Raw genomic sequence first — 26,980 nt, 5'->3', positions numbered from 1 at the left:
AAAGGGAGAGAAATTAGGTGGCTTTTTTTCAATCACATGGAGCTACTTTTACGGCACTCTGTTGTTTGAAGCAGTAGCAAAAGTATCAGATTCAAAGAGCAAGGAAATAGACCCCAGAGTGTCAATGAATCTGAAGCCGTATTTTACATTATTTTGTTTCATTGCCACAGTTCTCTTTTGTAAAAGTCTGAGAATTATTCCTTTTTACAGATGAGAAACAGGGAGGTTCCAGGAGGTAAAACAATGCCCTGGAGGTGGGTGCTCAGGCCCTACTCTAGAGCCTGAGCTCTACCAGAGTTTCTGCTCCGCTGCTCTCCTTCCTTCTGGGTGTTCCCCAGACCCCCTAGCCTAAACATGACCCTTCTTTCCTCTCCTCTTTCTGGTGGCTTACCTGCTCTGAACGCCTTCTACCCTGGGAGTAGTCACTGATCTGTCTTCTGCTCCATCTCCACCATCCCTGGGCCTGGATGGAAATTTCAAAGCAGCCTCCCCAATACATGCATATGCACACACACATGCACACTCACAAGAACACACATGTGCACACATACCCCACAAATGGGGAAGAACAGTCTCTAACATAAGCCAACCTCTTATGCTTCCATAGGTCAGAGCAGGAATGGCTTCTGTCCTATGGGATCCCCTGGGCTCGGGGCCACTGCTGGGAAGGTCAGCACCCTTATGAGTATAGTCTGTTCTGCCATTGGTCCATGGCCAGTCCTAACAGCAATTAATACTCCCACCCTGTGTATGAGATTCCACTTTAATTTCCTCATCAAGTGCCTTCCAATAAAAATGAAAGTTCTAGGAAGACAAATGGGAAAATGATTTTTTTAAAACAGTGCACCATAAAATAAAATGGCAAAGGATTACTATTTAATACAAGAAGAGATCACAAAAATCAATTTTAAAAAACTAAGATCTCATAAATAATCAGAATATGCAAATAGGGAATGCATCTTTGTTTTGAGACAGGGTCTTGCTTTGCAGTTCAGGGTGGCCTTGAACTCATGGAGATCCTCCTACCTCAGCCTCCCTAGTGCTGGGATTATAGGTATACACACCTGGCCCCAGGTAATGCATTTAAAAAAGAAAAACACAACCAGTTATGGTGGCTGAGGCAGGAGGATCACCACAAGATCAGGGTCAGCCTGGGCTACATAGTAAAACTCTGTCTCAAAAAACCAAAAATAAAGAAAATGAAAAAATAAAATAAATAAGAAAAACACAAGTGAATTACTTGAAAATAATTAAAATAACTATATGCCACTTTCACCTTAAATTTTGCTAAGAATTTTTAAGAGTTCTCAAGTTGCAGAAGGATGTTTAAAATTATATTCATATTTCATTCATTTTCTGAGAGGAAACTAGTTCTCTCTGAACTGTAGCAATCAGGAAAGACTGCCTGGAAGATGTGGGGTCTGAGACTTTGAAAGCAGGGAAGTCTTCATCATAGGCTTTTTACATTTATATTATGCATGGTTTCAGAATTGAAGGCCCAGGCGTAGCGGTGTGTGCCTGTAATCCCAGCAGTTGGGAGGCTGAGGCAGGAGGATTGTTGCCAGTTCAAGACCAGCCTGGAGAACAAAGTGAGCTCAAGGTCAGCCTGAACTGCATAGCGAGACCTTGTCTCAAAAAGACAAAAAAAAAAAAAAAAAAAAAAAAAAAAAAAAAAAGACAGAATTAAAGGGTGAGTGTGCAGCTCAGTGACAGAGCACGTACTTAGCACTAGGCTCTAAATTTCTTTCAGAATCAAATATAAAAAAACAAAAGCAAAAGCTCATAAAATTTAAATCCTGCATAAATTGCTCCATAAAGATTTGACCCACTACTGTATATAAAAAACGGATGTATAATAATGAATTTGGCCTTCCCCTTCAAGCCCAAACAGTTTTTGATCATAGGTATAAAGTTACAATTAGATAAGCTGTGGTATGCTATTGCGCAGTAGGATGACTACAGATAACAACTCTATAGGGCTTGGATATAGCTCAGTATTAGAGCTTTTGCCTAGCATGCCTGAGATCCTAGATTCAATCCCCAGCATAGCCAAGAGGGGGAAAAACATAATGTATTATACATTCCAAAAAGCTGGAAGAAAAGACTTAGAAAGCTTTCACCATAAACAAATGACAAGGATTTGAGGACATTAATATGTTTAACCTGATTTAAACATTATAATTACATAGTGCCCCATTAATATGTACAATTATTAGATTTTATGTACCAGACAAAAATAAATTTAAAAATAAATAATTTTAAAAGAATGAAACAAAACTGCAAACCACAGACTCCATTAACCAAGAAGAAATGGACCTTTCACACAAGAGAATATTCAAAAAGCCAATGAGTATTTGGTACAGGGAATCAAACTCAGGACCTTGCGCTCACCAGGCAGGTGCCTGTGCCACTGAGCTACATCCCCAGCCCACTAATAAGTATTTGAAAAGTTGCTCGACCATGTAGTCATAAGAAAAAGGCAAAACAGCCAGGCATGGTGGCACAGGCCTGTAATCCCAGCACTCAGGAGGCTGAGGCAGGAGGATCTTTGTGAGTTCGAGACCAGCCTGGGCTACAAAGTGAGCTCAAGGCCAGTCTGAACTCCATAGCGAGACCTTGTCTCAAAAAGAAAAAAGAAAAAGGCAAAACAAAACCACAAAGAGATAGCCCCAAACCCCCACCAGAATAGCTTTAATTTAAAAACTCATACTACCAAGTATTGGGGAGGATGTGGAGAAACTGCAGCTCTCATAGGCTGCCCAAATGAGTGTGGCTTTGTTCAGCCAGTCTGGAAAACTGTTCAGTAGCATCTACAAACGCTTAATCTGTAAACATCCTGTAGTCCAGCAGGGCCACTGCTAGATAGTTACCCACCAGAAATGTGTATAAAGCCAGGCATGGTGGCACATTCCTGTAATCCCAGCACACAGGAGGCTGAGGCAGGAGAACTGTTGTGAGTTCAAGACCAGCCTGGGCTACAAAGTGAGCTCAAAGCCAGCCCGAACCACATAGCGAGACCCTGTCTCAAAAAGACAAAAAAAAAAAAAAAAGAAAGAAAGAAAGAAATGTATGCAGTGGCATTCACTATCCACAATAGTCAAAAACTGGAAACAGTATGCAGAAGGTTCTGGGTTCAATCACCAGCACCAAAACAAAAACCAAACAAACAAAAACTGCAAACTCCACACATGCACCAAGTGAGAAAGAATAAATACTATTGGCTCCGTCTTCCTTACCTGAAATGCTTTAGATTCCAGATTTTGGAACATTTGCATATATACCTCAGGGATGAGACTCAAGTCCTAGCAGAATTCACTTATGTTTCATAGCCACATAGCCTGAACACAGTTTCACACAGTATTTTTAGGGCATTTATGCATTTCTCTCAAGCCTCATAGCACCCCCCAGTAACCCAGGCCCTGGTGCCTGCTAGGCAAGCACTCACCACTAAGCTATACCCCTAGGTGGTTTGCAACCTGTCACATGAGGTCAGGTGTAGAATTTTGTACTTGTGGCCCCATGTTGGTGGTCTAAATGCTTCACATTTTGGATTTTAGATCAAAGATGTTCAATTTGTAGTGTATTAATATAATAAAATGTTATGCAGCAGAACAATGTATCTCACCAACTATAACTACAGTATATCTGCACAACTACAATGTATTTCACCAACCTATACTGCATAAAAACTGCCAGAGTCTGATTAGATACAAATTTCAAAACTAAGACTCCCCTAGAGGAAAATGGAGCTCAGGTGTGTTTCTAGATGCTGGTAATGTTCTGTTCCTTGAACTGTGTCCTACCTACACAGCTGGGTTCAGATTGTGAAAATTCATAGGGCTTTACCCTTTCATTTTGTGCACTTCTGTGTTATACTCAAAAGTTCCTGAAAACCAGAAAGCCCCAAAACTTGAGTTCAGATAGAGGGCAACAGTGCACTGCTGGACTCCAGGGGATCTCAGAGTCCGTCCACAGGCAAAGGAAACTTTTTTTATCCCAAGTAGCATCTCCCAAAACCACTGGGGCGCCTAGGATTCGGGACTGGGCTAAGAGCTGTTCCTAGTGTCCCCTGTTCCCATTTTACCTCCTGCCACTTCTACTGAGCTGGGAGTACCCTCTTTCCTTTAAGAAAATGGCCGAGGGTCCTAGAGGACCACTGACATACCTAGGGAGAAGACAGTGGTGGGACCACCTAGAACCCCCCCACCGGCTGGTCTCCTCACTCTCCATCTCTCATCCCACATATCTTGTTAGAAGAAAAGGAGTCAAGTACCCTCCTTCTAACAAAGTGTTCTCTCAAAGGCAGGCTTCCTGAAGGACCTTCCTTAGAGAAGTGGGGACCCGGTCCTCTTTCTCCATGAAGATCATGTCCACATCTGCCCAGGACTAAATGACCAGACCAGGATAAATGAAGCTGCTGGGGAGGAAGCACATTCAGCCACTGGGCCGGAGCAGAATGGCAGTATCCAGCTCACATTCCAGCAGTCTCAACAAGCAGAGGGTGTGCAGACACAGGACACTCCTGTGTGCACATGTAACGCACAGCCCCTACGCAGCTCCCCTCCTCCACCACCCTCTGGCTATTGCTAATAATCAAATCCCTTCTTTCGAAGGTTGAGACAAGAGGGGAAGGCAACAAGAAGTAGGAAGATGTAAAGAACAAGAAAACTCAGAATGCCTCTTCCTCAACGGGAAAGAGAAAGCTGATGTTTATCCCTCCTTTATGTCCTCACAAACATTTCTATTTTCGATAAGTAAACTCTAATAAATGAGAAGTCAGATTTCCCCAAGGCCTGGCTTTTCCTGGCTGTGTACTGCGGCGGGTAGTCCTCTCTCTGCAGCGGAGTAATCCGGAATGATCCTGGGCAATTCAAAGGGAGCAAGTCTGTATTGAAGCCAAGAAGTAATTTTCTCCCTGTAGCTTCCCAGCCCCGTGGGTCACCGTGAGGCTGGGAATCAGGGGAGGCTGACCTGCATTATCTAGAGACTTGGTGGGTTTGTGTGTGGTTAAGGGTGGGAGGAAAGAGAGGATTGAGGGTTTTCATTATTGTACTTTTTTTTAATTGTGCACACCTGATTCAATACAGAAAAAGAAAAGTGAGATGCACATCGAAGTGCTTACAGATGGGAAGAGACTCTGGGTCCAAGGGCTGGTCTGGTGCCTAGGGCATTTGGACACAAGGCCTGTCTTGCTAAACTTCAGCAAAGGTCTTTCTTCAGAGAAAGGGCAGCCCAGGCCGGCCGCGGGGCCTTTGCTAAGGCTGCAAGACCACCTGGGTCGGTTGGTCTGTTGATCTCCTTTTAGGGGCCCTGCCATGCGGTCCCCCAGGGTCAGCTCCAACCCTGGCTGGCTGCAGGCTGGGAGAATGAACCTGCTGTAGGCTGGGACCCTGGCTGCGGATGCTATCGGAGATTGCCCTGACCCTCAGGGCTCAGAAGCTCCCTCTTCAACCCAGCATCAACCACCTGGAGCTTAGCAAAACCTCACGCTACCCGGTGGTTAGAAAGCAACATCAGGCGGGCAGACGTTTTCTAACATTCAAGCGGCCCTCTGTCGGCGCAGACGCCAAACCTCTGTCTCAACTAATCTACAGTCCAGATTCACTATTTTAGTGGTTAGAAAAGAAGAAAAGAAGGGTTCGCCTGAGTCATGTGCACCCACAAGATTCCTCCGATGGGGTCCAGCACCCTCGTCTGGCCCCTGCCTCTTGGCCCGGTCCTCCATGACCCCAAGGGGGCGGCAGGACCAAGCGCCCGAGGGCGCAGCGCGTGACCCCGAGCGGAAGGGCCCCAGTCTGGGTCCTAATGCGGGTGGCGTCTCCCTTGACAGGCGGCGTTTGGGGACAACAGCGGGGACGGGAGATAAGGTGACATACCAGAGCAGATTTGGTGCGCGCTGATACTCCTCGCCCGACAGGAAACGCGGAGCTATTTAAAAGACCCTATCGATTACTTTATCTTTCCCGGAGGAAAGCTTCTTGCCGAGAGACAAAAGATGTTCTCGACCTAAAGATACAGACCACACAACAGAAAGTCTACACAGGCGACTCCCAGCTAAAACGCAGGGAGACCAAAAGACACCTTTACACCGTGGAGTGTAAAACTGCGTGTGTTCTCAGAACAGCCAGTCCGGGGGCCTACGGGGACAAGGGCGCAGCGAGGGGCGCTTCAGAGGGGACGGGGCCGCGGAGAGGCAAAGAGAACAGAGACCGGAATCATCTCTGATTCCAGGTTCCTCTCTGTATGAGATCCTCTGTTTTCAACATCACTGAAAACTGATTTGGCCTCATGCACGTAGAACACACAGACGAAAATGCGCACTTTAAGGCACACGTGTGTGTCCCCGTGTCGTCTCGGCATGTTTAAAGCGCACCAACGGTACACGTTCGCCGCAGGTTACTGATCGCTGCGAGAGTACCAAACTGTGACCGCTCGCTTGTGCTCCTTTTAAGGGCTTGAATGTCTACAACTCTTCCGAGCTCACCGAGAGATTGGATGGGTCAACCTTTGCGCTGCGCTCATTCCGCATTTGAGCGGAATGCAAAGGGGGCGCAGAGCGCGCTGACCCCGAGTCCAATGCAAAAGGGGCGCAGAGTGCGCTCAAAGACCACCCCCACCCGCTGCTGCTCCGAAGCGTGCTCGGCAATCCCGGAGCTGGCTGGCCTGGGGTCCCCGCGCTTTGCCTGCCTCAAGGAGGCTCGCAATGGATACTGACTGAACGGGATCTTGTGGAATCAGAATGAAGTTTTTGTTGGCCGCAATTAGCCACCTCTGGCTTCGCGCTCTGTTCAGCCAGGGGGTGGAGACCGCGGTTTCCGCGGAACAGGTTGGAAGATACGACCCGGACCGGTGGAAGCGGAGGAAGGAAAGACCGCGACCGTGGGAGGATTGCTTCGCCCGCTAAACGGCAGTCTCCAGCCGGAATCCAGCACTGACCACGCCACGGCCACCCGGAGAGGGCGGCTCGCGAGGCCGCGGAGCCCGAGCCCGCGGCTCAGATCTATGACCAACTCTTCACCTCTCCGGGAAGCGACAGCGGACGACCCAACCCTATCCACAGAGCTGCTGCAGGCCCCGGCTACGGCTGCCCCCTAACCCCATCCCACCCCACCCCCAGCGCTGAGGCAGCGACCGCGGCTCGCGTCCAGCTTGGCTTCTGCCCACTCTGAGCGCCTGCGCGAGGGTTCTTCCAAAGCCGCGGCCGCCAGGGCTTCACGCCTCCCGCGCAGGTGTGGACTGACCCTTAAAATAACATTTTCCTCTTCATCATATTCTAAAATCGCTGTCTGACTCGGTTGTCACCTCAGTTTTCCAGTTGTGACCTCCTGCGAGGGGATCCTGAGGGAGGACTCCGCTGTTTTGCTGGAGCGGCTCGCAGCCGTCGGGCGGAGAGGGTGGAAGGCTGCCGCCCCCAGCCGAGCCCGGAGTGGGGGAGGGCGAAATTAACGCGGAACGACGGCGGAAATCGCAAAGCGACTGCCTCTGATCCTGCAAAACCTAACACGAGTTTTAAAGCCGATCAGAACCACTGTCCCAGGATAAATTCGATTTTGGAAACTCCCTAAAAGCGAGAGAAACGTGACTCACGCGCCGCCAACATTCTAAAAAAATTTGACAATGTCAAAAGATGTCAAAAATATAAAGAAGTCCGCAGAGCTTAACTGCTCCCAGAGAAGTGTCCTATAATATGGCTTAAATTTACAATAAATAATAAATTAAATGTGCAGAAAAAAATCTTTAGAAGGATGTATTTTTGAAAACCAGTAATTGTGGCGATTAACTTGGAAAGAGCAGGAAAAAAATGTCAGTGTTTTTTTTTAATCTTGATTCTGGTCACCTTTCGCGGGCTTACCCACGTCTGTAAACGCATTGGACTGTCCATTAAGTTTTGCTCATTTTGTTCTAGGTACACTATGCCTCAGTGAAGTGCATTTTTAAATTAGTGTTTTGCTAGCATGTGCGAATCCAGAGTTTGGTCCAAGTGGTGGAGGAGGGCGGCAACTAAATAACCTTTTGGGCAAGGCAGTTGGATGACTTGGGGGCAGGCTTTTTTACACTTTTATTTTATGTTGTGCTGTTTTGTTCCTGCAGGGTATGGCTTTTCAAAAATATATAATTAGGAGAGTCACTAATGTGACTGTAAATCAATTGTTATACCTACAAAGGGAGGAAAGGAGACCCTTTATGCACCCGCTGGTAGGGATGAGAAACCTCGCCCAGCCCAAGCCCATAAACTACTTTGGAAAGCGAGGTAACTTTTAACATTCGGCTTGATTTTGTTTTGTTTTGTTTTTCTTATATGTTTAACACCCCCCAGAAATGGGGACTCAGAACTTTTCTGGAGCTTGCTTGTGGGGCGCGTGACTATGGTCTTTGGCCGCATAGCACAGGAGAGCGCGAAGTAACAAGGTCCCAACAGCGGGAAGAAGAAGGGTTCCAGAGACGGAAGCTGAGACCCAGTCAGGCTCAGGCGGGCAGCGCACACCGGCTTGGAGCTGTGACGGCGCGGCCAGCTGCGCTGCCCTAGAGGCCAGACCTGGGTGTGAGGAGCGAGCTCTCGCCCGACCCGTCCCAGGCAGCCAGAGAGGGCCACAGCCACGCCGACTCCATGAACTCCTGAGCTTTGGGAGCTTCAGGGCTCGCCTCCGTGTGTGGTGGGCAGTCTAGGACTAGTAACTACGAGGATCCCCACCGAGTTTGGGAGACCAGGCATGACAGACTTCAGGGATCTGGTTTGGAGGGATGGAGGACTATTTCAGAGGAGCTCTGGAGGCTGGCACTCCAGGAAAAGATGGACAGACAGTAGGCCCAAAGTGGATGCCAGGAAAACTAGGAAATGCTGCACCCTTATATGGTCCTTGTGGGGACCTGGAGGCAGCACCTGGGGAGGCTACCAAGCCCAGTGGCCCCTGTCTCACAGCACTTCCAACCAGCAAGTCAGTGCCTTGAGCAATGGGGGGACCTACATCTCCGGTGACCCCGAGACTTGGTCCTACCATGCAGGTAGGCCTCCGGGACTAAGGCCCAGTCAAGGGTGAATCTCTTCTGAGGGCAACTTTACTGGATGGCAGCCAAGACCTCTGAGGTCCTGATTGCAGAGAATGCTGGACGAAGGCCACCCTGGCCTGCCTCTGTCTGGACCTCTGCTGGCCAGCGGGCCCCTGCTGTCTTCCCCAGTCTCGTGGAGATTTAACTGGATGGTAGCCAGGCTGCCTGTCACTTTTGTAACACACAACTCGGATTTAAATCCCAAGACGAGAGGAAAGAGCCAGAAATTTGCATTTTTAATTTGTACAAGGGATTCTGCTGGCCTAGATATTTCCACAAACCCAAAAGTAAAATGGAAACTTCCCAGAAAAATACTCTGTGAAAAGTGTTCTGTGTTAGTCCTAGCTACCCCCTCTCCCTAGAACTTTCTTTAGCATTCTGTTTACCTTTGAAAAAAAAAAGAATTCCAGGGCTGGAAGTATAACTCAGTGGCAGAGTGTTGTGTGCACAAGGCCCTGTGTTTCATCCCAGCACTGTGAAAACAATACGATCATACATATTTCTGCAACTTGAATACTTAATCTATTATAAAATATATTCTTAGAATTCACATAAATGTGACTAATTCTTTCATATGACTGCTAGTGTTCTAGTGTAACATAAATTTTTAACCAGTCCTCTAATATAGAGCTACTGTGTTGAGTTGTTTTTTAAATATTTTAATTTTTAAAATTTTTCATTTCAGTTACAATGAAAATACTTTTCTTTTCATACCCCTGTACACATAGCTGCAAAACAGAGTCCTAGAAATGAAAATATTTGCTCTAACAGCTTTTGCACTTTAATTCTTGACAGTATGAAGTTGCTCCAACCCATTTTCCCAGTTTACAGTTTCAATCAACAATCCTTAAAACAAACAAACAAAAAAACAATAACAACAAAAAAAAGTGATTAAGCCAGGCATGGTAGCATAGTGGCATATGCCAGTAATCTCAGTACTATACCCTGGGAGGTTGCGGCAGGAGGATCACAATGTAGAACCCACCCTGGGCAACTTAGCAATTTCATAAGACTTTATCTGAAAGTAAAAAATAAAAAGGGCTGGGCTGTAGCTCAGTTTGAAGGCCCTGGGTTCAATCCCCAGGACCAAAAAGAAAAAAAAAAAAGAAAAAAAAAAACCTGTCCAAAACGAAGTGATTAAGACAATAATTATCAAACTTGAAGATCAAACTCAGGGCCTCATAAATTCTAGCTAAACCCTCTCTACCCTAGAGCTACATCCCTAGCCCAGACTGGATGCTTTTTTTCCAGTGTTAGGAAATCAAACCTAAGACAAGCACTGACCCACTGAACTATACCGCAGCCCTCAAATGTTTTAATCTTTGTCAGTCTGCTAAGTGAAAACATTTGTTTCTCTGTGTTTTTAATAAGCATCCCTTTATTTTTCTTTTTACTTTTTACCCATCCCCAGTAAGGCTGTCCTATTCTTGGCCAATTTTCAACTGTTCTGTTGAGTCATTTTCTTATTGATTTACTGCAACTCTTTCCATTTTAAGGAATTTCCTTTTTGTCGTGTATTTCTAGCATTTTTCCTTGTGCATTGTTTTTCTCTTTGATTATGTTTATGGTCTAGTTCTGTTTTTGTTTGTTCCCATGCTTCAAACTCAGGGCTTTTCAAAATGTGCACAGGCAAGTGCTCTGCTGCTGAGCTACATTCCCAGCCCTATCTGGTATTTCTTGCCATTCTATCTATCCTCTAAAATATACAAACACTACAAAATTATTACCTTAATACTGTATATCAGTTTTATGTTTTATTTTTAAGCTCAAAATTTTTTTAAAACTCAAAAGTTTAATCTAGAATTGAATATATTTAGTATAAGAATAATCTTATATTTCCTTTGGCTAACATCACTTTTATTTTCTTACCCCTGTTATTTAGCATAATATTCCATGTCCTTATAGGTACCGTATTCTTTTGTTTTGTTTCGTTTGTTTGTTTGTTTTTTTCTTCAGGTACTGGGAATTGAACTCATGACCTTGCGCTTGCCAGGCAGGCACTGTACTGCTGAGCTAAATTTCCAGCCCTCACTTTCATTTTCTTTGAAGTCTTTTGCTGTATTAACTGTGCCCCTTCCCAACAGATACAACATTACAATTGGCAGGGAACTATTTCTCACCTTAACCGGTATTATTTTACACATTAGACAAGCACCAACATGCCCTACATCCCCTTCACTGTTCAGGTGAGTCCAGGTAACAACAGCACAGCGGAAAGGGACCTTGGGTACACCTGCTCCCCTCAAGGAGACAAACACAAAGGGCAGAGAGGAAAAAGCGTTCAGGTTGGACTGGTGTGAAAGGCAGGACCTGACCAGTATTGGCTCAGAGTCCAACACCCTTTCTGGTACAGCTCTGCCACCTTCAGGGTCTGAACATTTGGGGTGGTGCACTGCTCAGCCCCAGGCTGTTAGATGAGCACACAGGCAGTGTGGGTGAAGGGATGGAGGAAACCGAGCCAGGTACTGTGGAGCAGTGGGGAGTCATTGGGCACTCAAAGTTCTGACCTACTCTTTTAGTCTCCCCCTTTGTATGGAATGCCCAGGATAGTGACATGGTCAGAAAGTAGATTACGGATTGGCTAGGGCTGGGAAGGCGAGGGAAGGTGGGGGACGATAAATAAAGGCTACGGGTTCCTTTTGAAAGAGATAACAATGTTCTACAATTGATTGTGATGACTGCATAATTCTGTGAATATGAACAATCACTAAATTGTAAGGTCTGTGAATTATATCTCAATAAAGCAGTTTTCAAAATAAGGAGGAGGAGGAAGTGAATTGGGGACATCTTAAATTTCCCCTCCCCATGCAGAAAATCCGGTGTGGATGAAGGTTTTGGGAGACCCAGCATTTCAAATCCTTCCTCTTCTCTAGGGGTGGTGGGATGTCTGCCTTTCTAGAAAGCAGCCACACGCAGGAAAACAACAACAAAACTCAAGTCTGGAGTCAAGCCCGCGCTGGAATCCTGACATTCTGACACTGTCACTTCCAGCCTGTGTGACCTTGAGCAAATCACCCCATCTCTCTGAACCTCATTCGCTTCCGCCAAGCAATCAGCGCAAGGGGATCCGCGAGGACATTCACAAGAGCACGTGTGGAACCCAGCGGGCGCTCCAGACTCTGCGGATGGGGAGCAACTGGTGCCAGCCGAGCCACCAAAATGCAGCGCGACCCAGGGCGGGACGACCTGGTGCCTGGCAGTTATCCGAAGCCGCGGCTAGGGCTGCAGCCCTCCGCACCCCCGCCCCAGGCCAGGAAGGAAGCCCGGGCGGCCGGGCCAGGAGCCGAGGCAAAGGCCGGGAGCCGAGGCAAAGGCCGGGAGCCGGGCCCGCAGTCCCCGCTGCTCATCCATCAGCCGGACGAAGAGCAGAGTCGCGCTCTCGGCCCTCTGTTTGCTTTCTCGCCAATTATTGCCGCGCCGCAGCCCCTTTGTTGATACAGTAGTCCGAAAAAGTGCTAATGTTCATTTATCAGGGGGCCCGCCGGGGACTCCCATGAGTTGCGATTCTTCCCAAAATATAAACACGGGGCAAGCGTCCCAGACAGAAACCCCCATCTGTTTCCCCGGCGCGGGCCGAGAGCGAGGCGTTGTTGAAGATAAAGCTGCGGATAACGCCGCCTGTCTCCAATGGACGTCTCCCCGGCGCATTAATGACATTCCCGGTGATAGTTCCAGCTTATCTTTCAATTAATCATATATACCTTTTGCGGCCGGCCCTGGTGATTGCAGGAAGGGAGAGGGTGCCGGGCTGCTCCGATCGCTTTGCAATTAATAATAATTTATTTGCGCAGAATGCGCTCGAGCCACCCGCAAATTCAACTAATTTTGGAAGCGTCAAGCCTTTAAAAGGCTGAGGGATCGATGCACAGATTTTTGGTCTCTCCTCTCTTCCCTCTGTCCCTTCCTGTCTTTCTCTTGGCTAAAGGCTGCTTGTTTGTACTGCTAGTTTGGTCAAAGCGCAGCTTAGAGAAGCCACCAGGTTGGGCAGAGGGCCCTTAGGAAGATGGAAGTTGTGTCCCCGCAGAATCAAGTCCCACCCCACCCCCAGCCACTGCAACATCTATTTAAAGAAAAAAAAAAGTTTTCTTTTGTGCTTGCCAGGAAACAGCACTGATCCCAAAGCAAAATTGGAATTTGTTCTTGGACATTTCTTAATAGAGACCAGCGTGGGTTACCCTAATTTCAACTTTGCACAATATTTGTTAGGTTTCGCCCTGTTTCTTCTCTCCTGAAGCACTAGGGTCTTCCCTGCAGCCAAGAGAAATTATCACCGGATTTACAGAGGATGTGGAGGTGGGAAAGTCACTTATTTTGTCTAAATAGGAAGGAGGTTTTTTTCTTTCCTTTTTCATGACACCTGACCCATAGATCTGTCAGCTTTGAGAACCCCTTCATCCAAAAATAGGTGATAAATCTTCGATGCTTTGATTTGAAAAGGAAATGCTAATTTTTTTTCTTTCTCTAGAACTATCTCTTTTTTTTTAAAGTTAAAGCAGGGATTCCGGATGCAGCCTCGATGTCCCCCCATTAAACGGCAATATTTCAGGCGTCGACTCACACTAATCTTTCAAACTGTCATCGCTAGCCGCCTGGCCAGCCCGTTCACTTAACAGTGCTCCCAGGACCCTCACTCCAAGCTCCTTCCAGTGAGACATTTAATTGAATCGGATGTGGTTCATTTACCAGACGTCGTCACCACCACCTCTTCGATAGACATCGCCCACCACCCCAGAAAACAATCTTCCAGGACAGTGTGGTCCCCGGGGTAGGTTAGCTTAGATCAGTAACCAGCCACAGGCTGCAAGTCCCTCAAGGGAGAATCCAGCCTGTGGGGTGGAGAGATGGGAAGATGAGCAGTTTCCTTGGGAAAGGGCAGTCTCCACAGACCAAGCTAACAAATTCAGAACCAGGAGTCAACCCTGGCCAGAAAACTTGAGGGGAGACCTTTTGGGGTGGGCTCGGCCTGATACTACCTGCTGGCACCCAAAAGCACCAGGGGGCTGCATGCCTCAGGGACTACCTGGCCAAGCTTGACTCTCTTTCACTCTAGCTCCGAGACCACAGGCTTTAAGAGTTTGGCTTTGAGGAGAGGCAGGAAAGGATCCAATGCCAGGCCAGCGCTTGACTTCACTCACACCCCGACCCATGGTGCTCCTGAAGGACCACTATGTCTGTTTCGTCCCTGTACTGTATTTCCAGTGTTCCCTCTGTGCTTGGGCCCGTCCAGGAGTGAAATATCTTTGGCTAGCCTTTCAATAGGCACCACCCTCCTACTATAAGTGCCTCTTCCTAGGTCCTCCACATCCCCATTCTCAGTGGGTCCCCGTATCTCACTCAGGCCCTCCCTGAACAAGTTTTAGTCATTAAGCCGTGGGAAATCAACACTTCTCCACCGTGAGCGTTACTATCTCCAGTGAGAGGAAGATAATGTCCTTAACCTAGAACCCCTATGCCTCCTCTGACTTCCTTGAAGTTGCACGCAAAATACAACTGGTGTTCTAGGGGAAGGGAAGACTGGAAACTTTTCCCAGATCTCTCCTGCAGGACTGGGACTCTTAGGGATGAGCGTGGCTGAGCAGAATCTGGCAACTTAACTTGCTCCTACCTTACTGACCCTGGACCAAAAATGACCACCCCACTTGCCCTGCTCTGCCACCATGTGCCTGGTCCCCTAGCAGGGGCCCCATTCAGAGCTGGAGACATCCTGGCCCTTGTAGGCTCAGAGGAGCTCTGCCTGGCTGGGAGCTAAACCTGGGCTGGGTCCCAAGGCCTTAGAGATGCCGAGGCCGAGGGTCTAACTGCTAAGCAGGGAGGGTGGAGGAAGCAGGAGAGCAGGATTAGTGGGCTCCAGAACAAGAGAAGGAAGGCTGCAGGTAGCTGGAAAACAGCTCTCTTCTGGGCAGCTTTTCCCACTGGGAGTCTGAGCTGATCATTATTAGGAGAGAGTCATTTTTCCAGGAGGGTACGGGCAGTAGAGCCCCCCAGGCCCAATGCTCTGCACCTTGCCCTAAGGTAGGTGGCCACTCCCATCCCACAATTGCCCACTTCCCTTTTTCTTTCAGTTTGACCAACCCAAGAACGCCCCAGGGGTTGGTATCCTGGGGAAGGAGGGACCCTGGGGCGTAAGGTCCTATAGGTCAAACCAAAGGAAATGCCCAGATTTCCAGAATCTCCCCCTTCTGCCATCACCCAGAACAATTTTCTCCTTCACACAGACGGTTCCTGGCCAGAAGAGCCGGTAAGAAGGCCTCACTGATCCCGGGAAACAACCCCCCTTCTCCAGCTTCCTGCCCATCCTTCACTCTTCTACTCAGCTGTGGATGGAAAGGAACCTTTCTTCAAATCCCAGACACACCCGATCCGACCCAGAGGCCCGGCTCAGGGCGGCATGAGGTCCTTCTCTGCGAAGGGTCTCCCTAGGGCTGTCTCAGGCTGGAGGAGCAAAAGGGGAAGCTCCGAAATGCGCCGCGGCCCCTTTAAAGCCGCTGAGCAGGATTTTTTTTTCCTAGCTGTATGACTATATTAGGTGACACGAAACTGCCTTTGGCTCCTGTCAACGAGCCCCCTGGCCCAATGGTAGGCTGAATCCCCCTCCTGCGACCAGGTCCCGCCTCTCTTGCCCCTTGTGCTCGGCCTACCTGCTGCCCCTCCACATCCAGAGCAGGAAGGCGGGTGCGCGGGCCGGCGGCGGGCACCATGCGGGGAGGCTGCCGGGGGCCGTGGGCAGCGCCTCTCTCTGCCGCCCACCTGGCGCTGTGACACTGGCGCTGCCACCATGTTCCCCAGCCCTGCGCTCACGCCCACGCCGTTCTCGGTCAAAGACATCCTGAACCTGGAGCAGCAGCAGCGCAGCCTGGCCGCCGGGGAGCTCTCCGCGCGCCTGGAGGCTACTCTGGCGCCCGCCTCCTGCATGCTGGCCGCCTTCAAGCCGGAGGCCTACGCTGCGCCCGAGCCGGCGGCGCCCGGCCTCCCGGAGCTGCGCGCAGAGCTGGGCCCCGCGCCTTCGCCCTCCAAGTGCGCGCCTGCGTTCCCCGCCGCCCCCGCCTTCTACCCTCGTGCCTACGGCGACCCCGACCAGGCTAAAGACCCTAGGACGGATAAGGAAGGTAAGGAGAAAACCTCGGCCCCTCTTCCCTCGCTGGGCGCTTTCACCCCCAAGCCCGGGCCGCGAAGCGACCAGGCCCGGGAGATCTGGGCACGAGGGCTGTGGTCCCGCGTCCAATGGAAGTTTACAGGAAATGAACAATTGACAACATCAGAAACAGGAGACCAAAAAAATTGTTTTTCCAGGCCTAACAAAGCCCCAAGTCGCTGAGGCCCTCGGATGTGTAATGAAGTTTCAATTTGTCGGTAGACAGAGCAGAAATAGATTATCTCTTTATAACAAGGGTTTTTAACTCTCTTTGGATTTACCAGACTTTTTAGGATCTAGAGAAAACAACCAAAGAGAAATTAAACGCGCTCGTGCCCACCGTTGGAAAAAGGTCCGGGACACCCGGCAACCCACCGCGACTGGGCTTCTGGGCCCTTTCCTCCTTTGTGCTGGGACAGTGGAGTCTTTGGGAGCAAGGCCTTTGGTTTTAAAATGAGATACTTCGGACCCTCAGCAACCTCATGTATCTTTATATTTTCTGTACAATTTCTGGGGCAGGACCAGGGCTGAGACATTCTCTCCCGGGAAAAGTTAGAAAAGGCCGGGGCTGAAGGCGCCATGAGGGACAGGGGAGCTGCGAAAGGTAGGGGCTTCCCTCCCCTGCAGTCCCAGGGTAGGACAGGAAGCCTCGCCTGGGCTCAGAAAGGAGCGCGCTCGGAGACCTGGGCCCAGCTCGGCGTCTGCGCGAGGCCGAGGCTGGGGTCCCTGAGCAATGGCCGCCCGGGGGAGGACTCGTAGGCTTGTCTAACAGCAGAGCGAAGGCTGGGGAACATCTTTGGACGACTAGAACCGATTGCTACGAACTCGAATCCCGCCTGAGTAAGCAGTCAGGGCAGATTGGGAGGTCCCCCGCCACCCCTCGCTGCTCGGGCGTAGTGCCAACACCGCGCCGTCCACGTGTGAGCTCTCCAGTACCAAACTAACATCTCTCGGCCTTCTGATTCTTAACTTTGAGGCAAGGTGACCGCTGCTCCACGCGCGAGGCCTCCATATTCCTTCAATTAATTTCTCAAATGCAATTCTCCCCGGAGCATCGCTTGGTTTTACATTCTTTGCAATTTGAAATCTTAAGTCACTGTTTGACTCACCCGGGCGCGAACTGCCCGACGGCGCAAAGCTCTCTCCAGTATTGTTTTCTAGCGTCTAGGGCCGTCCCTGGCACTTGGGCTTTCAAACTTGCTGCATTGCTTGTCGAGAGAAAAGCGGCAACGGGCGTGGGTGGAGCCCACTGCCCTCGGCGAGTGAGCCAAAGCCAAGCTGGACGCTGCAGCACCGGGAGGGCGGCACCCGAGGGCGCACTGCCCGGCGGCGCTCCGCGGGACGGGCGCCCTAACCAAGCGTATCTCTCTCTGCTCTGTTGCCCTTCAGAGCTGTGCGCGCTGCAGAAGGCGGTGGAGCTGGAGAAACCCGAGGCGGACGGCGCCGAGCGGCCGCGCGCGCGCCGGCGGAGGAAGCCGCGCGTGCTCTTCTCGCAGGCGCAGGTCTACGAGCTCGAGCGGCGCTTCAAGCAGCAGCGGTACCTGTCGGCTCCCGAGCGCGACCAGCTGGCCAGCGTGCTGAAGCTGACGTCCACGCAGGTCAAGATCTGGTTCCAGAACCGGCGCTACAAGTGCAAGCGGCAGCGGCAAGACCAGACTCTGGAGCTGGTGGGGCTGCCCCCGCCGCCGCCGCCGCCCGCCCGCAGGATCGCGGTGCCGGTGCTGGTGCGCGACGGCAAGCCGTGCCTGGGGGACTCGGCACCCTACGCACCTGCCTACGGTGTGGGCCTCAACGCCTACGGCTACAATGCCTATCCCGCCTACCCCGGCTACGGCGGCGCGGCCTGCAGCCCGGGCTACAGCTGCGCCGCCGCCTACCCGGCTGGGCCTCCCGCGGCGCAGCCGGCGACGGCTGCCGCCAACAACAACTTCGTGAACTTCGGCGTCGGGGACTTGAACGCTGTGCAGAGCCCCGGGATTCCGCAGGGTAACTCGGGAGTGTCCACGCTACACGGCATCCGAGCCTGGTAGGAAAGGGAGTCGCCTGGGGCGCCCCTGACCCAACCCCGCACTGTCTCTGGAGGCAGGAAAGGCCCCCGCCGCGACCCTGAGTCCCTCGAATTTCACTTCACGACCGCGGACGCCTCGGAACGTTTTCCGCCACCGTAAGCCTCTGCCCCCGAGCGAGCGCGTCCACCGGTCTGCGGTGATGATCCCGCAGCCCGCCATCTCGGTAGCCGCCTGGGGGTTCTCTCCGGGCGTCCCTGGCCAGCACCTCCCACGGACGCACCAAACTTCGGCCCGAGAGCCGGACGCGGGGACCTAAGGTCCGGCCGCCCTTCCCGAGCCTGGGCCGGGCGCCCGGGCCCTGGCTGCCTTGCCGTTGCCCACCCACCCGTATTTATGTTTTTACCTGTTGCTGTAAGAAATGAAAATCCTTCTCCCATTAAAGTGAGTGCGCTGACCATGCACGCGTGCTTCTTTCTACTTTCGGCACGTCAGAAATTGCTGAGGACAAAGGCTGCTGGTCCTCCGTTTCAGGCGCTGCCTTTCACTGGGCAAATTGATAATATTTATAACAAAAACTAATCCATTCTGGGTCCCTTGTCCTGCACTCTCTGGGAGAGGTCCTATTTTAGAGTTTAGCAGCTGAGGCCTGGAGAGATTTTAATTGACTTGTCACCAACAAATAGCTAGTACTAGTAAAACTCAGCTTTGATTCTCTCTCCTTCCAGAGAGGGAGGGCACCTGCCGTCCTCAGCTTCCAGCACCCTAATATATACCCCACACTGCCTCAGGGACCGGGCTCTAAATGAAGAGCAACTGGACTTGAGCCCTGTGCTACTGGAGCAACACTATAACTCATCCTACTTGAAAGAATGCCTTAGCTGGCTTTACAGATGGAAAAGCCGAGAGAACTAGTTAGTCCTTGTCCAACGTCTTTGAATCTGCTGCGAAGGGAAGGGATACTCCTAACAGAAGCACCCCGGGCTCCCTGTCAGAGCCACAACAGCTGTCCAGTTAGGCTGGGTACAGAGCAGGCCCAGCAGGGTATTCTGAAGACCGCTCACCTCCTGACGCAGACAGACCATAGCAGTTCACCTGATGAGGGAAGATCCTGTGCCGGACACTCATTTCACCATAGCGAGCCCAGTTTCCATCACAGATGTTACTCTTGTACAGTACCAGTTTTCTAAGCGGCAAAACAGGCTTGACAACATCAAGCTAAAATCTAGTTGTAGGGCTTCCCAATTGCCCACCTCTGTGTTTTGTTTTATTTGTGTTTCTGGTACCAGGGATTGAACTGCACTCTAGGCAAGTTGTCTACCCCCGAGCTATACTACCGCAGCCCACCTCTTGTCCCTATACCCCACTAATGGGGATAGAAACCTTGGCCTTTGCACTGGGCTACATCCAAGTCCTCCTTCCCAGCGTCCTTTTATTGTGAGATGGGGTCTTGCTATGTCCATCCTCCTGCCTCAGTCTCCCAGACTGCGGAAATTATAAGTTTGCACCACCACCCCAGCTCGGCTTTTTGGTGTGTACAGTAGAGACAGCAAGAGCATCTCTCTATGAGCCCTGGTCTCACCAGTCCTGTAGGATTCAGCCCTGACCTCCCCCTCCTCTATCTCCAGCCCCCAGGGTGAGAACTAACTCATTATTCTTCAAAAAGTGACGGAACCAAATGGGAGGGAGTCTGGATTTGGGTTTCTCGATATTTTGCTGGGGAAGCGCTAGGCTGGCAGTGGGACACTCGGGGTATTACCCTAGAGCTCCTAAACAAAGCAAAATGGCACTAGTGGAGTCCAGGGACCAAGCGCTGCTCCATGTGTCCCTGATGCCCAAGAAGAGTTGCTAAGCCAAGCCTGGCACACCAGGAGCTGACCAGCTGCAGCACTGGGAACCAATGAGTACCCCAAGATGCCTCCAGGTCAGTCACCTCTATAGGTAAGTGCTGCATCGCCCCCTCCAACCCCAAACCCCTATGGGAGAAGAGGAGTCATCGCTAAGTGGTGCCTCTGATGAGGAGCCTCTCTGGGTGCTGAGCAGAAGGCTCACAGGATAAAGGGTTATGGGTTGGGCTGTGGGAGGGAGTGGAAAGGGCTGAGCTCAAAGCCTGGCTAGGTGCTCCTGGATGGGAATTTCCTTTTCTGTAAGATCCAGACCAGGCTGGTAGGACCCCAGGTAGGGGAATCTGTTCAGCCTAGCTCCGGCACCTATGAGCCTGCTGTGTGCCCAAGCCATGCACGCCTCCCTCCAGCCACTGGGATCCTCAGTGTTGTGGGCACAACGGTTCCATCTCATAGAGGGGCACACTGAGGCGCTCTTAGGCTCCAGCCCTGCACACAACCTAACTCACACAACCTGGGAAGCCTTCTGCCTGAGTCACACTTTTAGTGAAATCTGTGAATTTGCAGAAGGTCCTCTGGGTTCTGTGTACTGGCCAGCTTCTTTCACTTTACTTTTGTCTGCAAAAATATTGGAAACAAAATTTCTTTCATTTAACTTATAAACCCCCGTACCCCTTTTTTTTGGTTCTGGGGATCAACTCAGGACCGTGCACAAGGTAGGCAAGCCAGGCATCGCTCTACTGCTGAGCTACATCGCGCCCTTGGTGGTGCCTCTCCTCTCTGTCACCCCAGGGTCTCCTTGAGCCTTTCTGCCCCACTCATAAAAGGAAAGCAACAGCTGGCTGACTTCTGCAGAGGAGTTGCCAAAGGCTCGGACGCCGGGACAAAATGCTTTGCAGAAGTTCTTTGCAAAAGGTGAATCTAATCCACCTTCATTTGCAGACCAGGAGAGAAGTTGTCAGTGGTCAAGGTCGTACTGAAAAGCAGCGAGGAGCGGGTTTATGAAGCCGCCCAGCCCTTTAGGGTGACTCTCCAGTGCCCCAGGGTGGAGCAATCCCGCGCTCTCGCCAGTGCCAGCGGAGTGAGAAGCTGAGGTCTCAGGTCCTGCACAAACTGCAGGTGGTGGGGCTCTGGCGAGCGACACCCCACGGCCAGCCGCCCCGTCCTCTCATGCTCCTCCGGGCCTGGGCCACAGCTTGGCTTGTGATGAGGTCGTTGGGTCTGCCGTGGAAGCGCCAGGGTGGAAATGTCAAAGTACCCTAAACTAACAACGCTCCAGTTTACAGAGATTCCCTCCCTATTAAATTGGTATTGTTTTGTTTTTCAGTTCACCTCCACCTCCAAAGCACAGGGATATTGGGGTGGCTCAGGCTTGGGCTCCGCATGCCGGGCACCAGGGAGGACACAGGGGCCTACATTTCACTAGTTCTGTTTTCTTTTTAGTCAAACAAGCTCATGCGCAGTTTAAAGATAATCTGAGATTAATAGTGGTCTGTATTTTTTTAAGGCTCTGGGTCTAGGTGGGAGTGGTTCCTTCAGCCCAGCACCACTGCTGCGCTCAGCCAGGAGGGGGCTGCGACTGCTGTGGTCCTAGCCGGGGCACCGGCCACCACTCCCCTCCCGGCCCCGCCAGCCTCAGCGTCTCTTCATTTCCTTGGGTCCTTCCTAGCCCTCAGGCATAGGCTGGGCCAGATCAGAATCGGTCTCTACGTCGTGTATCTGTATACCTGCTTTGAAACAGGACGCTCAACACCCTCGGGGGTTGCCACAAACCCACAAGCTTGAGTATTGGCAGCAGGGGTGTGGCCAGAGGGTCTTAGGCATTCACCCTGAACTCAGCCTGCTTCGCAGGGTCCCTCATTCCCTCCTGGAAACATTCTGGGGCTGAGGCTCTGCAGGGGCCGCACAGGCGGGAGGCACCATCTGAGCTGACTCCCCCAGGAAAGGAGGCTCTTGGAGAAAAGGCCTATGACCAGGGTGCTCTACCGCTGAGCTATATCCTTTGTCTTTTCTATTTTGGGACAGGACTTAGCTAAATTGCCCACACTGGCCTCAACTTTGTGATCCTCCGGCCTCAGTTTACCAAATAGCTGGGATTACAGGTATGAACTCCTTAAGCCTGGCTAGATTTTACTTCTTTATCATTCACAGAGTTTACTAACCCCAAGCACTGTCTTGAGCCCTTTACAAGTGAGCCCATTTAATTCTCTTTAATTCTGAGATCTGCAGAGGAGACAGATGATGAATTCATCTTAAGCCCAGAGAGGAGGAGTAATGTGCCTAAGGCCACACAACTGGTCAGTGCCGGAGCTTGGTTTCAACTCCAGGCAAACCATCTCCAGTGCCTGAGAACACAATGCCACCCCATGCCCAGCTTGAGGTTAGCAAAGTGCAGGCACCAGGAAATGTTTGCTAATTGATCAAAGAGTACAGCAACATTGGAACATTTCTATGTGCTGGCCACATACAAACCTATAAGAGAAGAACACCTATAAGATAAGAACAACTGTTTTTTTTTTTTTTTTAGCAGGAGAAGAATCTCAGCAGAGAGGCACAGCAACCAGGATCCTAGGTTGGCCATCCGTCCTTTTTGCTCACTCTGCTACTTCTCAGAGGACAGTTTGCTCCAGGTAAGCAGTGAGGAGATCTGACAAGCAGGTCACCTACAGCCACCACCAACTCCCCACCCTACTCCGACTCACAGCTGCATGAGATAACGGTATGAATCATTGCCTGACATCTGTCAGGGCTTACTTTGTGCCAGGCAGGGCAAAATGCTGGCCCTGCAAATCTCCTTCTGCTATTCTCCAAGGAGGACACTGAAACTCAAACGAGTTAATGCCATCACCCAAGTAAGGCCACTCCAGTAGTCTAGAGTACAGAGCCGCTGCTTGAATCCAGATCAGCAGTTCCCAGACTTCCCCGAAGAAATTACTGCCCAGGGTCCGAAACAATCCCAACCCCCTGCCTGCCCAGCTCCCTCCAGTCAGACTCCTCAGGCCCAGCACCCCTCCAAATGCGTAGGTGACCAGGCGATCTTCATCACTTAACAAAGCTGAGAACTGAAAGTTGCCGAGGCCCTGGGCCCGGCAGCTCTTGAGGGCCTGGGAAAAATCTGTAGTCCGACTTCCAGGTCCTTCTTTTCTATCTCAGAGATTCTGTGCTTGTTTGCTGTGACTCAGCCTGAGGCTGCAGCATAGCCAGGTAGCCTTGGGGAGAGGAAGGCAGAGGGATAGAAAGTAGAAAGGGCCGGGTTGAGAGAGGGACTCGGATCCGTGTGTCTCAGGCCACAGGAAAAAGCAATCTCTTGGCCTGTGCAGCCCAGTTCCTGCCAGTGCTGCTTCAAAGAACAGAAGGATTTGGGTACTATTCAGAGACAGTCCATGTTTTGCCCAGATCCGAAACTCCACCATGGAGTCCTGCAGGATAGGAGTCGGGGGTGAGGCCAGCCTCCATGGGGACTCACAATAGGCAGCACTCCGTGTGATTATCTTGGCCTCCCATCAGCTGTTTATTGTGGCCTCCACCACACAGGCAAAGACATGGGGTTTAAAAAGATTTTGTCACATGCCCTGTTCCCACAGTGGGGAAGTAGCCAAGCTGAGTTCTAACACCAAACCCTGTTTTTTCTAATATACCCTCCGTCGCCCCGCTATTCCGACCCATATTGAACTGCACTTCTCAGAAACCTCAGCTGGCTCAGCTCAGCTCCACCGCTGCTCACCAGTTCCCTGGGGTAGGGAAGGTCGCTGCAAAAGTGGCTACCTGCAAAAGAGTTCTCACTGTCAGTGCTCACTCACTTATCCTTCTGGAGCCCTTCACAAATCCTCGTATATTTCCAACTATCGGAAACATGACTTGCTGATGACCTGAGATTTCTTTTTCACAAATGAAAAAGAATAGTTCTTCCCTTTCCCCCAGCTTCAGGCAAATATGCTCAGTTACCACCATATTTGCCCTCCCTGGTCCCTGTTTGACTTCTTTTCCGTTAAACAGCTGTCCCAACCATCTAGTATGAACACCTCAAAAGCATTTGGGGAGGACATGAGCTTTAAAATATATAAATAAGGAATTGATAGCTTAACATGTTCCTAAACATTTAAGGCTCTGGGTCTAGGTGGGAGTGGTTCCTTCAGCCCCTTCTAGTCCTCTGTATCTCTATATGAGGACTAGAAAATCCACATGGAAGTATAGAGGCCCAAGAATACCCAAGACATACAAAAATACGGAAAATGAGGTAGAGGGTCCTTTCTCTTCTAAATAACAAGGATCATAAAGCTAGGGTAGTTAACACAGTGTGACACAAGGGTGGATAAACAGAGCAAGTTACAATTTATGTCTAGATGTCCCCTAAGAGTCTCATGCAAATCATGGAAGGTCACTGGGGGAATGGCCTGGAAGGGTATATCTCATTCCCCAACTCCTCGCTTCGTTCTCTGCTTCCTGGACAACATAAGACAAGCAGTTTTCCACTACGAACCATGAGCCAAACATAAATCTCTCCTCCTTTAAGTTGTGGGTGGCAGATATCAGCGATGAGAAAGCAACTAAGACAGACCAAACACCCAGATCGGAGTGCCCACAACCAGAACTATACATTTATGGTCCCTGACAATTTTTTTTTTGGCGGGGGGTGGAATACCAAGAACAAACTCGGGACCTGGCACGCTGCACCACTAAGCTATATCCCCAGCACTCTAACAGACTTTTGGTTTTTTTTTTGGTACTGGGAATTGAACTCAGAACCTTGTGCTTGCCAAGCAGGCACTTCTGCCGCTGAGCTATATCCCCAGCCCTTGACAGACTTATTTTTAAAGTTATGTTTTAAACTAAAAGAGCAGGGCTGGGGATTTAGCTTAGCGGCACAGTGCCTGCCCGGCAAGTGCAAGGTCATGAGTTTGATTCCCGGTACAGGGTGGGGGCGGGGCGACAAAACTAAAAGAGAGGCTGGGCGTGGTGGCACACACCTGTAATCCCAGCACTTGGGAGGCTGAGGCAGGACGATCCTTGTGAGTTCGAGGCCAGCCTGGGCTACAAAGTGAGCTCAAGGCCAGCCTGAACTACATCGCAAGACCTTGTCTCAAAAAGACAAAAAAAAAAAGTGAAAGAGCAAGCTGAAAACTGTGTTTCCAATAGGATCTCAAATATGTAAAAAAAAAAACCACTGTGTATACTTATAAATCATAATGTATGCTATATGATTATTTTATATTAGCTAATTGCCATTCTTTATAAAATATTATTTAGCCTGCTGTGCACCGGGCACCTTAGAGGAATATGCCCATTTGGGGCTCCCAGCAATTCTGTGGCGTGGACCCAGGGGCTATTTCAACTGAGGAAAGTGAAATGAAGTGGACCATCTGAGTCACAGAGCCTGTAAGAGCTAAGGGAAAACCAAAGCTTGGATCTCTCCCTCTGAGCTGGTGTTCAACACGGTGTGGACAGGGGCTGGTGGGGAGGAGCTAGAGAGGAAATATTCCAACAGGGGTCTGGCCAAAGGCAGTCTCCAATTTTATGCCAGAAGAATCTCCTGAAGACTTCAGATAACTCACACCTGGTCTGCCATAGGATTATATAGAAAGGACAATTCACATGACAGCAACTGTATACTAATAAAGAAATTATCATTTTTGGTATTATACACCATTAACACATATGATTCAAATTTTTATTATTATAATTATTAGCACCTATTAGCTGTACAAATCAATGTATTTGCTGTGGCATTTCCACACATACATAACCCACGTGTTGATCACAGCCCTGCTCTGCCCTCGGTCCCCTACTCCCGCCCCACCCCCTCCCCACCTCTTGCAGCGCCTCTGCTACTTTCAGGTCTTTTTCTCTCTTGTCCCCTCCATGTTCTCACATATGAGAGAAAACATCTGATACTTATCTTTCTGTGTCTGGCTTATTTCACTTACATTACAGTTCCCTCTATTTTCCTGAAAATGACAGTTTCATTGTTTTGTATGGCTGAATAAGTGTGTGTGTGTGTGTGTGTGTGTGTGTGTGTGTGTGTGTGTGTGATTTCCTTTATCCATTCATCCACTGATAGATATCTAGGCTGATTCCACACCTTGTTTGTTATTAATGGTGCCAGAATAAACATGGGCATGCAGATATCTCTTTTGTATTCTGGCTTCCTGTCCTTAAGATATATACCCAGGAGTGGAATAGCTGGATGTTTCCAGTAGTTCTGCTTTAAACTTCTATACTTCTAAAAATTGCCCTAATAGTCCATTAGTACAGTTTTGTTTTGTTTTGTTTTGTTTTGTTTTGTTTGTCTTTTTGAGACAGGGTCTCGCTATACAGTTCAGGCTGGCGTTGAGCTCACATTGTAGCCCAGGCTGGTCTCGAACTCACAACAGTCCTCCTGCCTCAGCCTCCTGAGTGCTGGGATTACAGGTGTGTGCCACCATGCCCAGCAGTCCATTAGTACAGTTTTCTGTGGTGGCTGTGTTCCCACAGCAGTACATGGAAGTTCCTTTTCCCCACATCATCAATATCTTTTATTTGTGTGTGTGTGTGTGTGTGTGTGTGTGTGTGTGTGTGTGTGTGTGTGTTTGATACAGGGTCTCAATGTTTCCTAGGTTGTTCTGGAACTCTCTGGGCTCAAGCAATCCTCCTGTCTCAGCCTGCTAAGCAGCTTGGACTGCATGAGTAGATCACCACAACTGGTTTGGTTTCGTTTTTTGTTTTGTTGTAATACTAGATAGCCTTTCTTATTAGGGTGAGATATAATCTCATTATAGTTCTGATTTGCATTTCCCGGATGGCTTGAAACACTGAGTATTTTTTCATATATTTATGGCCCATTTGTAATTCTTTTGGTGTTTGTTTTGTTTTGTTTTGTTTTGTTTTGTTTTGTCTTTTTGAGACAGAGTCTCACTATGCAGTTCAGGCTGGCATTGAGCTCACTTTGTAGCCCAGGCTGGTCTTGAACTCTC

General features: G+C 49.9%; 1 protein-coding gene across 1 annotated transcript; it reads left to right on the top strand.

Moving 5' to 3' along the window:
- The first annotated feature begins 15,618 nt into the window (after positions 1 to 15,618).
- On the top strand, positions 15,619 to 18,643 carry Nkx2-5 (NK2 homeobox 5). The gene is made up of 2 exons (XM_005376351.1): positions 15,619 to 16,154; positions 17,570 to 18,643. The coding sequence occupies exons 1-2, from the start codon at positions 15,824 to 15,826 to the stop codon at positions 18,208 to 18,210; spliced, it is 972 nt and encodes a 323-aa protein (XP_005376408.1). The 5' UTR covers positions 15,619 to 15,823; the 3' UTR covers positions 18,211 to 18,643.
- Positions 18,644 to 26,980: the final 8,337 nt, after the last annotated feature.

Source organism: Chinchilla lanigera, unplaced genomic scaffold, assembly GCF_000276665.1.
Source record: "Chinchilla lanigera isolate Chin_1 unplaced genomic scaffold, ChiLan1.0 scaffold00007, whole genome shotgun sequence".
Lineage (NCBI taxonomy): Eukaryota > Metazoa > Chordata > Mammalia > Rodentia > Chinchillidae > Chinchilla > Chinchilla lanigera.
The sequence above is the reverse complement of the archived record's forward strand: the minus strand, read 5'-3'. Positions and strand labels throughout refer to the sequence as shown.